At 37.1% G+C, this 17,972-nt stretch overlaps 1 protein-coding gene across 4 annotated transcripts in view; it reads left to right on the top strand.

The window, feature by feature from the left end:
* Window positions 1–17,972, top strand: part of NALCN (sodium leak channel, non-selective) — a gene marked incomplete at both ends in the record, with an annotated part of 280,034 nt that overhangs the window by 196,952 nt on the left and 65,110 nt on the right. For all 4 annotated transcript variants that reach the window (XM_082859218.1, XM_082859217.1, XM_082859216.1 and 1 more), the window contains 3 exons: window positions 1,964–2,100; window positions 3,420–3,558; window positions 17,674–17,747. In XM_082859218.1, coding sequence (XP_082715344.1) covers window positions 1,964–2,100; window positions 3,420–3,558; window positions 17,674–17,747 — 350 coding nt within the window. The remainder of the gene's footprint in view (window positions 1–1,963; window positions 2,101–3,419; window positions 3,559–17,673; window positions 17,748–17,972) is intronic.

Raw genomic sequence — 17,972 nt, 5'->3', positions numbered from 1 at the left:
TAAAATAACATTGGTTATTTTAATATTTTAAAATATTATTTTAATAAAATAAGCTAATGTACTTTATGCCTCAAGTAAGTCTTTAAAGATATGTATCATCTCTGTAAATTGCAACTTTCCGATAACTAACGAGGTAATCATGGAACTAATGCTGTGGAAATATCTTTAATATGTTTTCTCATAATATATGCTAATATATGTTAATTTTAAGTAATTTGAGCAAACCAGAGAAAACTAATTTCATAATTCTGCTTCTTTACCCCTAGAAATAACCACTATTACCAGTTGGAATATATCCTTCCAGATTTGTTATATATAAATGATGAGGTCTCATAATATGTACTCTTTTATATTATCTACTTTTTAAGGACACATATACACACACACAGATTATAAGATTTATAAGATTTAAGATTTATAGATCTATGTCATCCATTATAAGAGCTTCATAGAGTCTTTTTGCATGAATGTACCATAATTTATTTTGCCAGTCCTTACTGGGGATAAGTGTTTAGTTTATTAGTTTATTTCTAATTTTTTTAATATTACTGACAGAGTAGCATTGAACTGCCATGTACTTTTTTTTTTAAGATTTTTTTTATGTGGACCATTTTTAAAGTCTTTATTGAATTTGTTACAGTATTGCTTTTGTTTTTATGTTTTGGTTTTTTGGCCACGAGACATGTGGGATCTTAGCTCCCTGACCAAGGATCGAACCCATACCGCCTGCTTTGGAAGGCAAAGTCTTAACCACTGGACTGCCAGTGAAGTCCCTGCCATGTATTTATGTCTTTGCCCGTTTGTTCAAATATTTCCTTAAGATAAAGTCTCAAAAATGATATTGCTGGATCAAAGTAGACACATCTTTAACATTTTAAAACATATTATCACATTGCCTTCTGAAAAAGTTGTACCATTTTATATTAACAAAAATTCCCATTTCCCCATAACCTCACATTTTTTAACTTTTGATAGTCTGATATGCAAAAGTAATAATTTTATTTGTGTGTTTATAGTACCTATAAGTATTTGTGTTTGAGCATCTTTTCATTAATTTTGAAGCAGTTGTATAATTTTGTGAATTTGTCTTTTCCAACATTAGTTTGTGAACACTTTTTATAAATCAAGAAATATATATCCAATATTTTTCAAAAAAAAAAAAAAAAAGCATATACCCCATAGGGGGTAAGAAGCTGGTACCTTTTGAAACGTGCTTCCATAACCCCACAAAGAAAGACTGCCTGAACTAAAGTACTCTTTGACCTCTTAGCTCAGCATTTGTGATGTAAAGCCTCAGCTTCTGTGAAACCTAAACTGTAAAAATATAAAAACAAACTTATAGAAATAAACAAATAAATAATAAAACCATTTGCTCATCAATTCCCAGATATTTCATGGCACGTAACTGAATAATTCCCAAGCATCTTTACAACTACATAGAGAACTTTTGCTTTATGTACCAAATATGGTGTTTTTATTTGAGCTATTCTTTCATGAATCTGCTAGGCTAAATGATCAATTTCTTTGACATTTTCCCCCTTTCAAATATCACCACTTACGATTTTCATTTCTTTTTTCATTCTTTTGATTTCTAATTCTAACACACATATTTATAAAACACTTTGGTGTTTAAATATGTTAGTGATAATAAGTCAGTCAATGACAAAAAAAAATTATGGCTTCGTATGGAAAGGGGATTATGTTTGGGAATAAAATAACATACATTTTTCTTCTAATTTTTTTTTTCTGGTTTAGTTTTTTGTTTAGTTTTCTTTTTGTTTTCCCTGTGCTCAGACTTTGAACACTCAGAGTAAGGCAGGAGACCAAGATATACTTGGTAGGGCTTTACTGCCATCTACCGTTTCTTCATGTAATAACTCATTGTTCCTTTGATTCAAAAATTCTGATAGACTGTGACTTATATTACTAAAGATTCCCCCCTTCTTTCTATTCTTTTCTTTAGTTAAAGCAAAGTGAAGCAAATGCAGACACCAAAGAAAAGCTCCCTTTGCGACTTCGAATCTTTGAAAAATTTCCAAACAGACCGCAAATGGTGAAAATCTCAAAGCTTCCTTCAGATTTTACAGTTCCTAAAATCAGGTATTAAAGTATTTCTTTAATTGTATATCTCAAATACACCGTAAAACATTCATCTTAAATCTGATTCAGCCCTTTCAAACTCATGTGGGTGTGGTGTCTTTCTATTTTGAAGTTATTATCCATACTGCTACTCTGTCTTCCTCTGTTTTAAAACCGTTGACCCCTTTAAGCAATACATCCAGAGCAGAGTCAAGTGTGTTAGCCTGGGCAAGAAGGCTGCTGACCGCTGCTTCGCCCTGAGATGGCCCCTCGGGGATTTGACTTCACAGGTAACTGGCACAGATGGTCCAGCTTACAAAGATGCACGTAGACATTGGCCTCTGACCCTCAACCATGTAAGGATAAAATTGCCTCTGAGGCCCTTTTATTTTCAAGGAAATGGAGAAACTGCCACTGGCCAGGTTTCCAGACTACTGTGACAGCGTTTGTTTAGAATGCCACGTCTGGGTGCAATATAATTTGTCTTCCATTTTTTAAAAGAAGAACCATGGCATTTTGCACTCATACTAATATGATTTTCTACCACTTTGCCCTCAAGTTAAACAATTGCATTGAAGATGCTTCAAAATGCTTATTTTTAATAATTAAAGGAAATTCTTCCAGTTATAGCTCAAAAATTACAAGTAGAACCAGAATAATATCAAAAATGACATTTTTTATGTAACTAGTTTTAAAACAATTCTATGGGGAGGTTATAAAAGCATGAGACTGGATGTGGTGCCATAATATTTAAAATTCAAATCAAAATACATTTGCAATTCTGATTAAAAAAATTTTTAATGTGAAAAATATGACATATATAAAAGAGCCGTAAATTAGATTCAAGATTAGTGATTATTGGAAAGATGTTATCTGAATTCTCCCCATGCTTTAAAGATCAGATGAAGTAAGTTTCTTATGAGTTATTTTGAGTCTTTAAATGTAAAATTATCTCTAAAAAGATTCTTATGATAAATGAAAGTTCAGAGAGATGAACTAATTCCTCCAAGTCTTAGAGGGGAAAAAAAAGTATCTTATTACCACAATAGGAGTCAAAAGATACCATTAATTACTGAATATTGTTGCTTAAAAGTAATTTCAGGGACGTGAGTTTTTTAAAACAGGAATAACTGAAGATTCAGGAATTTTTCTCTGAATTCACCATTTTGCAAATTATATGTGTAGTTAAATCTAAACACCTCTTGGTGTGACATGTCCTATTTTCTGTGAACTTTTGTCCCTGCTTTATCTTAGCTCGGGCAAATGCATCATTGCAAAATGCCATCCCTTGCTCCATTTCATTAATAATGCTTGACATAATGTGTACTTCTTTTGCAAAGGGAAAGTTTCATGAAGCAGTTTATTGATCGCCAGCAACAGGACACCTGCTGCCTCTTACGAAGCCTTCCATCTACCTCTTCCTCATCCTGTGATCACTCCAAACGGTCTGCGATTGAGGACAAGTACATTGACCAAAAAGTAAGAATCACTGTCTCAAATAACCAGATTTTTCTTCAGCCTGTGTGTTAGAGAAAAGAACCACGTAACTGGGTGGGGTCCTGAAATCTAATGTCTCAGGAGAATAATGAAAAAAATAATTTTAGTGGTTGGAGAAATTACTAAACCTAACATTTGTAAATTTGTTAATTTAAAATTTGCATTTCTACAGGTTAGCTTTTGAGCCCTGCCATGTGGCAGCCGGGTGACTTCCAATAGATCAAAAGCCTCCCCAAAACTGCATTTTCTCAAGTGCAGAAGGAAGGGCTCTGAGCTCTCAAGTTCAGCCCAGGTTTAATGGTGGCCTGTACATTACTTTCTGCAGGAGACCTTACTTATTCCAGTTATTATGCCAGGGAGACTAACCAGAGCCAAGTTTCCCTAAAATTAGTCCAAATAACTGTCATTTATTGAGTTTTACTAAGGCCTGTGGCAGGAATTATCTCTAGGCACATTATCTTATTCATGTTCTGATTTACCTATGTCTTTATCATTTGAAAAGTAGATAGGGAATTTTTTTCCCCCAGATTCTACAGTTAGAAAATGAAAGATCAATAGCAGAGTTTGTGAAAGAGATTACACATTAGAGTTTGTTTGCAAAAGCATCTAATTCACTTGCGAGTATTTCTCTTTGAAAGTCCTAGTTTCTATTTTAATCCTTTAAATTGTTGCCACCTTTTTTCTATGGCTTATCATCAAATACATATTTCTCTATTATCATGTGAAAATAAAATAGCAGCTCCTTCATTCTCCAAGATTCTGTTTCTCCCCATTCTCCAAAGATTACCCTTGCAAAGGACCTTTACTTATTTCTCTCCTCCTCCTTTTCTCCCATCTCCTCCCCAAATGAAATGAGCTTCTGCCCTTTATCACTCCCGGATTCCTTGTTTCTCTGCTGTAGTTGAGTGATTTTCTTCTCAATTATGATGATAATGATTTCCTTTGTAGTGTGTCTCTTCTCACTCAAGAATTTTCATTTATTTCTTTTCTTTCAGTCATCTACAGATGTTATTCCTCTGTTTTAGAGATTCCAAGATTGTAGATGACAAGTCTGATGCCAATGTCATTTTTTTTTTCCATGTGAAAGTAATTCGGTTTTTCTTTGGTAGTTGGTTGGTTTTCTGGTTTCTCTTGGGAAACTTGTAAGACTTTCTACATCTCCTTGGAGTGCAAAAACTTTACCAGGATATACTTTGTATGTCTTTTATCATCAGAACTGCCCAAACTGGGGAGTCTTTTCAGTTTGCCAACTAAGAATATAAGAAATTTTCATTTATTATTTGTTCAATTATTACTTTTCCATCTGCTCCTTTTTTCCCCCTACTTTTCTCTTATGATTGTTATCTCTCTTTTTCTTCTGTGTTTGAAATATTTGTTCTGCTTAATCTTTCAGGCCACTAATTTGATTTCAACTGAGATCATCCTTTGCTTTTAAAATTTGAGTGAAAAAATCATGAAATGTGTGTGGAGAGGGGCACACGCACGCAATACTGTTACCTCTCCTTAAAGACTTTCAGAAGACTGTACTCTTCTAAAAGAATTGTCACTAAACTTGTCATGTCCCTTCCCCGTAGTTATGTTTGTGCAATACTGTGCACAAGGCATAGAAGCAAAAAGTTTCTATGTTAGTGGATAAGCAAGTGGGAGGATAATGGCCTGGTTTCAGACAATCATTCTGAAATTGCATTTTACACATGAGAACACAGATGGCTTATTTTCTAAATTTATTTCAAAGGCAGAACTTTAAGCCAGAGGGTGTGCAGTGAAGCCCCAGTCTGGGCTCAGGTTGCACCCAGCCCTCTCCAGGAAGAGTGCCAAGAGTCAATATCATGGATGCCCAACACAGCAAATCCACAACTTGCTTTTTTAAATCCCAAGTAACGATATCCCGCTGGAAATACACAATTAAAATCTTAGTCTGTGAAATTTAATTTTCTCTCTAAAAGGGAAAAGATGATGTCTCTTACATTTCCTGAACAGAATATTTTGAAATTGGTGAGAAAAAATAAATAAAAAGGTTCTTAGCAGGTGAGTGGGATGGGGGGGGTGTGTCTAAGGGGACTTTTCATCCTTCTATGTTTGCGGCTTCTTTTTATATTCTCCTTTAACAGTTATTTTTAACTAACTGAAAGTAAGATAACAATTATAGCTTTATTCTGTAATCTTACACTTGTCTCTCTCATAATCCCCTAAAATATAATGAACTAGCAAAGACATTGATCCTGGGGTCGGGATCCAAGTCCCTCAGCTCTAAAGAGACTAGAACTTCTTGGAGACTGCGGGCCGTCTTCCCCATCTATAAAGTCAGTTGATTCAAACACACAATACATGGTCTTATACAAGGACGGTGATCGGCCATGGTTAAGTTGCCCTTCATCCCCTGTCAGGCTCATTGGCCATATGTAGATAAACTACAGTTAGAACAATATTGTTTATCTTTTTACAGCCTTCAGCATCTGGAAAGGGGCACATAGGGAACATAGTTTCTCTTCATCTCAGCAGTAGCTACCCTGTTGGGGCAGCAGCAAAAAAGACCTACCATGCCGCCACCCATTCTTAAAGCTTTGACTTTCCTCAGGCTGCTAGGAAAGTAGACTTAACAGTTCCTTTCACCATCCCATTTCCAGCTTGAGCTCCTGGCGTTCTTTATAAATACTAATGATCTGTCATCCTTGAGGGCTTTGGGCCAGGGAAACCCAAAACAGAGAATTCCACTCAATGACTTTCAGTGGTAAGGATTTAAGGGAAGTAGGAATCGAGGAGAAAGCAGTCTGGTATCTGTATTTTTAAATACGGCAAGCCTTTTTCATTTTTCTTAAGAAACCCCAAAGCCACTTAAAAACAAAAATACACAAACACACGAGAAAAATCCTGAACAGAGACCACACCACCGTTAGCTCCCCTGATAAAGTATTTTTCGGGAAGCACTTGCAAATTTCTATTACATTCCAGTTGCCTTTGGAAATACGAGTCATTATCAAGTGGACAGCAAGGTCCTTCACTCTGCGTGAAGAAACTCTCCTGGCCCCCTGCAAACAGAGGCTGTTTTCCCCAAAGAGTAGTAAGAAATCAAAAGAAAAAGAGAGGCTGGCTTTTGGTGATTCTCATAATGTGAACAAAGGAGCAATAAAATAAAAGTTTTCTCTTAACGACTACCTGTCAGGAAGAAACTTCTGACACCCTCTACACTAGAGGGACTCACTTTTCTCTTGCCAAGGAAAACACTGAGTCCCCAGGAACCTGGACATCACAAGTTAAGGGGAAAACCTGACAACAAAAGCCAGGAGGGGTGGAGGTGGAGTTGTTTGATTAAGCAACATGGAAACACAAAAGCACATGTTAGGCAAGATTTTCTCAAGTAATCACCCTGGCTTTGAACAACTGTAAGGAATTCCCATGGCAACCTCACTTTGCAAAGACCATGTTTTTAAAAATAGCCCTGTCTGATTACCTTTATCACATAGTTTAAAATACCTGTCCTTCTCTGTAAGCAATGAGCAAACAAAACTGTAACATCTTTTAAGCGTTGTGTGGTTTGCTCAGATCCTAAAGGAAAAAGACAGCAAACAGTGTGGTCCCTCTTTTCCCTTGGGGTGTCCTTCCAAACCCCACAGAAAAGGCATTCCCAAGTGCCAGTTCCCACACCTCTTTCCCTTTCCACTCCCCTACACCCCCGTGGGCATCTTCAAGGGGTCCCCTTTCCTCCTGATTAAAGGATAAACCTGCAGATCTTCAGAGGAGTCTTACTAGTTTCCAAGCAGAAGGGAATCGGGCAGTGGTTTTCTACTCATTTTTTCCCTCTGTATTATTGGAATTAAACCCTCAATTCCTTAAGTAGAGTGCTTGCATAAACTGAGATGTGAACTTGGCTTTCCAGTAACCCTGTTAATAAAAGCAGCTCACTCTGTCCTCAAGTGAATCATCTCATCAACGTCAAGGTTTCCACTGTGGTTGGATCTAAGGACTCTCTCTGTCTCTGACGGACCTCCCTGGTCTTTCTGCCCTGCTGTCTTGGATGGGGAGCCACTTCTGGGGTCAGAATCTGCCGTGTCTGGGGAACATGAGGGCCCATCACAGAGTCACATCAGCATGAGACAGACGGAGAGATGAAGGCTGTCCCAGTCACCCCCTTGTATCCCTGCACTTCTCAGAACCGTAATCAGAAACCATATGATAAAGAACAGTGAGGATTTATTTCTCCAACAATAGAGCAATGTCTGCTCTCTCTCTTACCTGTCGCTTTTCTGCTAAACACATAGAAAGTTCCATAGTAAGCCTTCATAATTAATAGCTAACACGTGTACAAAATGAGGAGGAAAACAAAAAAGTAATTACTGTGTTTTGTTTACCCTTTACATTTCCATAAGTCTTCAACAGTCACTCAGTCATTCAACAAACATTTATGGAACACCTGTTATTCGTCTGGCACTCTTCTGGGCTATGGGAATTCAACAATGAGTGAGATGTGAACTATGCCCTTTAGAATCTTTTAGTCTAATGGGGAGAAACACGTGTGAATGGATGAAAGTAAAAACTATTACAGGAGCATGAGACAGAACCCCCTAAGTCCTTCCTGCAGGAGAAGAAAGACTGAGCCATAGAGGACAAATTGCTCCAAGCAGGGAGGGAAGCATGTGGAAAATATGGACAGCATGATCTCCTTAATGTAACTGATTGTGAGAAGCAGAATAGAATAGTCATTAAGACCAGTAATACTGATTACATGATGTAGGTTCCAATCCTCATTTATAAACAGAGATAATTCTTATTTTTAAGGTTTGTTGTGAGAATTAAATAATATATGTTAAATGCTTAGCATCGCACCTGGCATAGCATATGATATGTGCCTATCAAACCAGATAAGAAAAGTTACTTTAGGAACTTACCTGACTGTCCAGTGGTTACGACTCGATGCTTTCACTGCCTGGGCCCGGGGTCAATCGCTGGTTTGGAAACGAAGATCCTGCAAGCTACACGGCACAGCCAATAAAAAAAAGAAAAAAGAAAGTTACTTTAATTAAACCATGCCATGAAGTCAGATTCAGCAAATAGACATATTCATTAATCAAGAAAAATTACTTTTACTTAAATTAACCTTCAGATGTGACAGTCTAGTTGAGCACAATATGTTAGTTACTGATTTATTTTCCTTACTGTCCATGAGCCTGATTTTTTTTTAGTCTGATTTTTGATGATATTTCAGTTGCAACCCCTGTGCCTACCTAGTGTCTTAGCCTCAAGAAGTAAATTAGGGGGCTTCCCTGGTGGCGCAGTGGTTGAGGGTCCGCCTGCCAATGCAGGGGACACGGGTTCGTGCCCCGGTCTGGGAGGATCCCACATGCTGCGGAGCGGCTGGGCCTGTGAGCCATGGCCGCTGGGCCTGCACGCCCGGAGCCTGCACGCCCGGAGCCTGTGCTCCGCAACGGGAGAGGCCACGGCAGTGAGAGGCCCGCGTACCGCAAAAAAAAGAGAAAAAAAAAAAAAAAAAGAAGTAAATTAGGGCTTCCCTGGTGGCGCAGTGGTTGAGTCCGCCTGCCGATGCAGGGGACACGAGTTCATGCCCCGGTCCGGGAAGATCCCACATACCGCGGAGCGGCTGGGCCCGTGAGCCATGGCCGCTGAGCCTGCACGTCCAGAGCCTGTGCTCCGCAACGGCAGAGGCCACAACAGTGAGAGGCCCGCGTACCGCAAAAAAAAAAAAAAAAAAGTAAAGAAGTAAATTAAATTGTTCTGGAAAGGTTTACTGTTCACAAAACCTTGTTGATTGCCATACAGCATTTTATAATTTTCTGCGTAATCACAGAGTATTTGATGGTTTGTTCCAGTAACTCCACATGTAGCAAGTTGCTCAGCTTGATCTATAATTTCCAGGATGAACGTTAACTCACTTTAAAAAAAAGAGAATAGCCTGTTTTCATCTTTTGGGCTTTTACTCTTCTGAAAGAAATTTCTAAAATAATAGCTTAGCATCTCTGCAGTGCCATTCAAGACACGTCTCTAGGAGAAGAGTGGCAGATTACATGTTACTACCACTAACCAGAAGCTGTGTCGCAAAGATACAAAGTAGTGTGGTCCCAGGGAGGGAAGAAGTGTGTCCATCAAACCCAGTATGATAACCCTACCACTTCTCTCTTTAGTATACAAATGCTTTAGTAGATAATTGATTGCCCACTTATTCACAGTAATAATGGAGATGCCTCATTTAAATGACAACTTTTTTTTCATTTTTATTGATCTTTGCAGTACGTTTGTGAGCTCAAATTAAAATATGGCTGCATTTATGTGCACAGTCTTCATTTGACAATCATTTCTAGAGGACTTTTATATGCAGTGTGCTGGGTTATGGGTTAAAAACACATTTTGCTGCTTTCAACTAACACGAGGATAGGAATTCCCTATCAATGATTGTTTTTTCAGAATATTTAATTGTGTGATGATTTTTAGTTTGGAATTATATGTAATTTGTTTGCATTCCTTAGGTGCACATTTATTGGGAGTCAAAAGTAAATCAGTCTAGGATTAAGCATCTTTTATACATAATATAGAAGGCTTTTTGATCAAGTGTTTTTGGTACAGTCTCCAAAACAGGTCCGGGAGAGCTGAGGTTGCAGCTAAACCTATCCTTGAAATTTACATTTTGCTCTACTTTTTAAACATGCTTCCCCTTTGAGTATAGTCGTACTTATAAATTGTATTTTCCATTAAGTCTCAATGTGTTTTAGTTGATGCTTCTGCTGACATTCTTGTTCTTTGGATCTGAAGTTCAAATACAGTTGAATTGTAATTGGAGACCAGTAGCTGCTCCTTGTACTATCAGAGTGCCATGGATTTTAAATTCACAAACAACTGCTTGGTTAAAAGCATCTGGCATTTTCTCCCAGAATCATAAATCCATTCATCTTTTTTTAATCTCTGCAGATTTTCACTTTGTCTTTCTGTTTATATGAACTATAACCACGAAGTCATTTTGTTTTTTACTTATATAATCTAAATCTCCCTAGCATGTATTATATTTTATTACCAGTTAGCACTATATATAAACATATCTAATTTTTTTCTATAATTGAAGATAATGTTTTCCCCTCATGCTTTGCCTCATCAGTTATTATACTTGTTTAGCTGAGATATAAGTTGTTGGAGATTTGACCAACTCTGCAATGACAAGCATTAGTGATTAAAGCACAGTCATAAAATTCAAGTGCCAAAAAGCCAAGCCAATGAAGTTTCCAATCATTTAGTTTCTAGTTTTACAAGACTGTCCTATATCTCAAGTGAATAGAGGCATTTCAAAATAAGCAGTCCTCCTTTGTAAGTTTTACCTGCTTCACATCTGTTATTTTAAGGATTCACTTCATAAGAAAAAAAAAAAAGGAGAACACAGAGCTATCTTTTAATATTAAGAAATTTATTCATTCTTTCAATATATTTCAGAATTGAACTATGCACAGTGCTAGACTGGAGGAAAATGTAGTGGACAAGGAATACACCATCCTTATCATACGGAGTTTATGATCTAGTGGAATTCACAGAAAGACAAAAAGATGTTTCACACACAGAGCAGGGACTGACATGTATGGGGTGCCCTGGACCCCAAAGGAAGAGTAAAGATTTGGGAGGTTTGTGTCTGTGTGTGCACATGTCTGCATATGTGCTTGTACACGTACATCTTTATATATTTTTTTAACTTTCCTGCCTGGTATTTTCTCAGGATTCAGAATTTATGATGTTGAAATAACTTAAGATCAGAAATCTTGACCCATCATCTAAAACTCCCTTTTTACAAAAGTCACATTCTAAGACATATTTCAAACCTTCCTAACACACCTTCCTAATACAATGGTATTCACCTTTATATACATTGTAATAGGACTGTTTTAATCTTGCTGCCACCAACACTAATCACGTTTTTAAAATTCTTTCTTTCTAAGCATAATGTCAATTCTGCAAAAAGTTTATTTTATGGAAACGTCTTGCCATGCACAGGATCTGTCGTATGCACTTTGGGATTAATTTTCAGTTCACAGGTGCATGAAAAATTCAAATACAGATAAATGAGGTACCACCTTCAACGTGTGTAATTTTAAGTAATTGCTCAGTTCCAATTACTGTGTTTTATGTGGGAGACTTATTCAATAAAGTGGCTCGTTATAATAATTACACTATACCTTTCCAGCAGAAATGACATTCATCAAGCCTTGTTCACTGGACCATGATTTGGGGCTTAATGGTCATATGTTTTTATAAATTCTCTCCCACTTAATATCAATCTATTAATATTTTTAAAGTGAGAAAAGAAAAATAAGGCCTCTCAGACTTTTTCCCACTTAGCAACAGAAATGTACTGTTAACAACTCCAAATCAGAAAAGTTAGTTGAATATTTATAATGTTTGTGGTTTTCTTTCTCAAATAAATATTAATGGCTTCATTTTGAAGATCACTAGAGTGAAAGATGGTTCTTTAGATCTAAGCATGGAGCATCCCAAAAGAATCTAATATTCCCTGATAGGTTTGTGGTTACTCCCAGGTGATTGAATAAATTGAATTAATGTTCTGGTTAACTAAAAGTTGTGATGGATCCCTGATTTTAAGGATTCAATAAATGTAAAATATAAATCCTATAAACCATCCTGGCTCTAATGGCTTAGAAAGGTCATTGATCTCTTTTCATGCTTCAGCATTGTTATTCTGAAAATCAGTTATGGATATATAGAACAAAGAAAAAAATTGGCTAGTTTAGATTTTGTATTAGGAGTTGAGAGAAGTAAGAGCATGTTATATGTGCAAACCAAATCTTCCAAGTCAAGCAGACAATGTTTTATTACAGTATAGCTTGGAAAATTCTTTTCTTTATACTTCTTTTTTTTAATACTGCTTTTTAAAATACTTTTAAAATACTGTGACATTTTACATAGACATCATGATGTAGTGAAAAGCTGTACAATCCAGAACTCTAATCATAATTCTGCAATTTATTATCTGGGTAACCTTAGACAGCCTAATTTCTATGAACCTCAGATTTCCCATCTATAAAAAAGAGATAATAATACTACCTATGAAGATTAATTTGAAGATATGTAATATGTAATATAGTACCTCGACACATGATCAAACAGCCGAGGAAATGAATAAGGATTTAGAGGATTTGAAATATACAGTTTACCAGTTTCATGTTTTGGCCATTTATACAATTCTTCATTCAATGACTAAAGAATATATATTCTGATTCAAGAACACATGAATGATTTATAGAACATGACCACTTACTACACCACAAAGGAATTCTGAATATAAACCAAATCAGTATCTTAGAGAAGGAGTTATTTGACCAACATAAAATTAGAAACCAAATAACAACCACAAAAATCACCTACACATTTAAAAATTTTAAAACCACTCCCAAATAACTGAAGGAGTATAGAAGACACCACAATGGAAATAAAAAGTATCTAGAACTGAAAAATAATGAACATAATATATATCAAACTTATGAGAAGTAGCTAAAGGCATTTTTAGAGGAAAAATCATAGCCTTGAATGCATATTTAATAAAGGAATAAATGTTGACATTAATCTTCCAAGTATTCAACTCAGGTAATTAGAAAAATATCAACCAACAAAACATTAAAACAGCAGGAAGAAAGAGATAATAAAGATAAAAGCAGATTTTTTCTCTGAATTAAACATTTTGCAAATTACATTTGTAATTAAATCTAAATACCTTTTGGTGTGACATGTCTTATTTTCTGTGAACTTTTGTCACTGCTTTATCTTAGCTCAGGCAAATGCATCACTGCAAAATGCCATCCCTTGATCCATTTCATTAATAATGCTTAACATATGTGTACTTCTTTTGCGAAGGGAAGGTTTTATGAAGCAGTTTATTGATCGCCAGCAACAGGACACTTGCTGCCTCTTAGGAAGCCCATCATAGGGGCTCTATCCTCATGACCTCATCTGAACCTAATTGCCTTCCAAAGGCTCCTCTCCTAATATCATCACACTGGGGTTAGGGCTTCAACATACGAATTTTGGGGGGGACACAAACATTCAGTCAATAACACACAGCACTGTAGGGAAGAAGCCAAGGTTAGTTGCAGGGCATCACATGTTTCTGGGAACAGGCAAACACCCTCTTCCCTCTACACTAAAGAAAAATATCCAGGGGACTTCCCTGGCAGTCCACTGGTTAAGACTCCACGCTCCCAATGCAGGGGGCCCAGGTTTGATCCCTGGTCAGGGAACTAAGATCCCACATACCGCATCTAAGCCGTGTGCCACAACTAGAGAAGCCCGCAGCCAAAAATAAATTAATTAATTAAAGAAACAGAAGAACATCCAGGAGTGGAATCAAAAATAACAAGAGTGATAAAGGAAAGAGCAGATCCAGATAAAATTGGTCGTGTCAGGGGGGAGTGAAAGCAGAGCCAGGAAATCCCAGAAAGAAAGCTGCCACATTTGATCCCTGTATTCTTAACAGAAGAGGAAGCTCTGAAGTTAGGAGAGAAATATTGGAAATGCAGGAAAACAAATTTTGCATGAAAATGAGCAACTGAAAATCATCAAAGTCAAGTTCCCTACAAAAGTTACAAGAAAAAGAGAATCAGGGAGGGAATGCTATCCTGTAGACAGGTAAAGAATTAAGCATGTATCTTGCCTTCTCCTTATGAATTGAACTACTGAGTAACCAAATAATACATGTGGGGAGGTGCCTCATTATAAAAGTAATCCAACTAATAAATGAAGAAGAAATGACAATTTTACAAACTGGATGAATCAATCATCTAAGCAACGAATATCAGTACTGTTAACATCACAAAAAGAGGGACAACCAGACATGATGCGCATTCAGATCAAACCTGAGTGTGATGAAACTCAGAATCCAGTTGCCAATTTGCAGAAAGTACAGAGGACAGAAGAACATGGTGAACTATACCATGAATGTACACTTAGCAAAACCAGGCTCCAGGAAGCTATGGGTCAAATGGCCCAGGATCTTCAACTGTAAAGGGGAAAAAAAGAGGAACCTGTAGATTAAAACACCTAAAGGCAATACCAGAAAATTGGCTCGACCCGTCCATTGCTATGCCCTTCAGCTCCAATGTATTCAACCACAGATAACTCTATGCAAAATGATTTGAAGTTCCAGGGTCTTGAATTCCATGTTCAAGTGCACAATTCTGGGACAATCTTGTAAATTAAAATTTTAAGACTTAAAAAAATCACTTATGTTTTGTTTGAACATTTAAATTTAATGTATTTGTTTTTGATTATTAATTCAGTCACAGAACAGTTATCTTGTGGAGCTGAATGTATCAGGTTTGCAAATATAAAATCACCCAAAGAAAGAGGCTTTTCAACTAATCTTTTATTTTTTTCAATTCAAATGCTATGTAAATATGTCACCCATACCCTTCTTTTTAAGTCCTGCATTTCTGATAGGTTTATATCCAGAATGAACAGTTACACCTTTCATAAGCTGTAATTCCTTAAGTGCTTTGATCATTATTTCAGGTCCTGTCAGTATCTTCTGGAGCCAGAAGAGGGCACTGCAGAGCAGTGTAGCTGGTGCTGTCGGCTGAAAGAATTGCGCGAAGCTTTACTAAAGAAATAGGAGAACTAGGTAGTCACTACAGGCCTTCTTTATTTACCAGCAGAAAGAACAGTTTCTAAATATGTATCAAGGCTATCAAATACAGGTAGGTAGGTAGATAGATTAGGTAGATAGATAGCTATAGATATCTCCTTTCTTCTTTCAAGAATATCCCAAACCTGAATTGAAGTTATTCTATTACGGTGTTTATTCTTCTACTTATTCTGTTGTTAGTTACAAAAGCAGTTTTCAAGGACCCCTTGGTACAGATTAATAGCATATTCTGTTTTACCTGGTTCAAGTTTAGGACAAAGGAGATTTGGAAGCCCTTTAGAAACCATGTGCAGTGCAAGAAGTAATTTGGAAACAATACAACACATGTTGTCCCCAGTGTCCACAAAGGTTTTTCCCAACGTGAAGAACACTGTTTTAAGTGTCAGCTGCCCAATTACAGGGGCAGAAGCCAGGTGATTGAGTTCAGACCATCTCCTTACACTAGGGGAAAAATGGCTAAGGCCTGTCTTTGTCCTTTGAAGATGAAGCAAGTGTAGGATCCACAGTTCTCTCCTGAAACTTGCCTTCCCGGGGCCTCTGTAGCCTGGGCCCTTTCATAACTGGTGAGCGCTTTCAGCTGAGTCTTCCATCTCCAAAGTGACTCTAAACAATGTTCCTCAGGAGATGTGCTGTCACCTCGGGGAGGTTCAGTCAACGCATAAAGTCACTTGTCAGCAGAGGAGAGAAGATGTAAGAAAGTTTCATGATTCGATCATGGTAAACAGCCTTTTGTGTGTTACCCTGAAAATATAATTTCAAAAAGAAAAAAATGACTTCCATTCTAGTTTCCTTATCTACACATTAATTTATTCTCCCAAGAGTTCTAGTGAGTAATGAAACCAGCTCAGTTTTTCATTATTGGAAACAAAAGAGTGTACCACCTCTCCTCACGTGAGGGAAATTGCCAGTGTGTGCAGTGATCCTTCCCTTCATTACAGATTTTCTGTGAAATAGGAAAGTTCTCTTGCTAGTGATGATGCTATGTAGGTTGTCAGCTGTGGTGTGATGACCAGCACTTTCCCAGCTCTGGCAGTATGGCCACATGGGTTGACACTATAGCATTCGTTTATAGGTTTGTTTGCAGATTGGAGCTCTGTGACTTTGTACCTCAAGTTACCCATCTCTTGTTCAAGAGAAACTGGATGGTCTATTTTTTCTGAATACAGAGTTATTCTGTCTCCTGCTTGATTTTCCTCCCTCAACTTTGTTTGAAAGTGTTTCCTCCATTCTCCTTGCTTAAAGGACCGCCTAGCTCAGCACTTGCACAGGTAGTTTGCACCAAGTTAATCTGCCCTGTGCACATTTCCAGCTTTAGTCCTTCACCCACTGCTTCCTTCGCTTGTAGAAATCTTAACTATCCTTCAAGGCCCAATACGACTTCTTCAGTCAAGTCTTTGCTAACTATTTGAGACACACCTAGTTCTCCCCGACCCAGAGCCCTGCAGCCCCCCTTATCTTTTCTATGGTGCATAGCACCTAGCATTTTACTAGGAACTGTACCCTGCTTCTTACTGATAATCTCATGACTCTCCAATAGTCACTAAAATCATACTAAGTGCTCAGGAAATCTAGTCTAGTCTATTGATCAAAATGAATGGGACATTGTCTAAGTACCTGAGGTCTGCAGCTACACTTCCTAGTTATTGAATCTTCCCAGGCTGGTGTTGTCTCTCTTCTTTCTCTGCCCTTTTCCTGCCCACCCTGGATCCCTGTACACCTGTCACCAATCTTCTGTAACTATCAAGCAGTACAGAGCTGAGTCTGTGGAGTGTATCTTCTGGTTTGTAGCCAGCCTCCAGGATTTTTATTTCTTAGTCCTTTTTCCTGGGTTAATTTCATCGTCGCCAATCATCATCGCCAAGGAGGAAGAAACCTTGAAAGTTTGTCTCATTTGTCTCTATGTCTATAGGCAAAACAGTTCTTAAACTCATCATTCAGATTAGTATTGGGTCCCAGAATCAGACGTAATGTGGATTAGACAATATTTTACTAAACGACGGCAATAAGGGTCCAGTAGTCATTGCAACATTAAATTCTTTGGAAACTGAAAACCCTATTCGGATGTAAGGAGACATTACTACCAATGAGCATAGCCAGTGTGTCGCCCCCAAAGCTGTGACACGTGGCCTCACAAGCTTGTTTACAGTTCTATTCAAATAAAAGTAAAGATAGAAATTAAAATTAAACGATAGAATCAATCAAGATGAAAAAAATTCATGTGTATTGTTTTCATAGTGTTACGTTTTGTGTGTGTAATGATTTGTCAGTATATTTCCCCTTTACACTCTTTTTTTTATTTTTAACATTTTTATTGGAGTATAATTGCTTTACAGTGGTGTGTTAGTTTCTGCCTTATAACAAAGTGAATCACCTATACATATACGTATATCCCCATTATCTCCTCCCTCTCCCCTTTACATTCTGAAACTAAAGTCACACTCATGATTTTACAGCTTCGCAAGTCTGTCTTCAGCATCAGGGCGAGGAACCTTCTAGAAAAGGAGACCGCAGTCACTAAAATTTTAAGGTAACATCGTTTAACACCGATACATATTTAAATACAAATAGGATTAAGTTAAGCAAAAAGGAGCTTTTTTTTAAATAATGAAGTAATTTTCTGAGTATCAATATATACTTTCTGCTACAGAGTAGGTTTGGGTAACTATGTACTTAAAAATAATGTCAAACACATCATTAATGTCTCTCCTGAAAAAGTAATATTTTATTAGTGCAATCAGCCATTTTTTCTTTT

The sequence above is a fragment of the Leucopleurus acutus genome (assembly GCF_964270905.1).
Source record: "Leucopleurus acutus genome assembly, chromosome: 18".
NCBI classification, from domain to species: domain Eukaryota; kingdom Metazoa; phylum Chordata; class Mammalia; order Artiodactyla; family Delphinidae; genus Leucopleurus; species Leucopleurus acutus.
The sequence above is the reverse complement of the archived record's forward strand: the minus strand, read 5'-3'. Positions and strand labels throughout refer to the sequence as shown.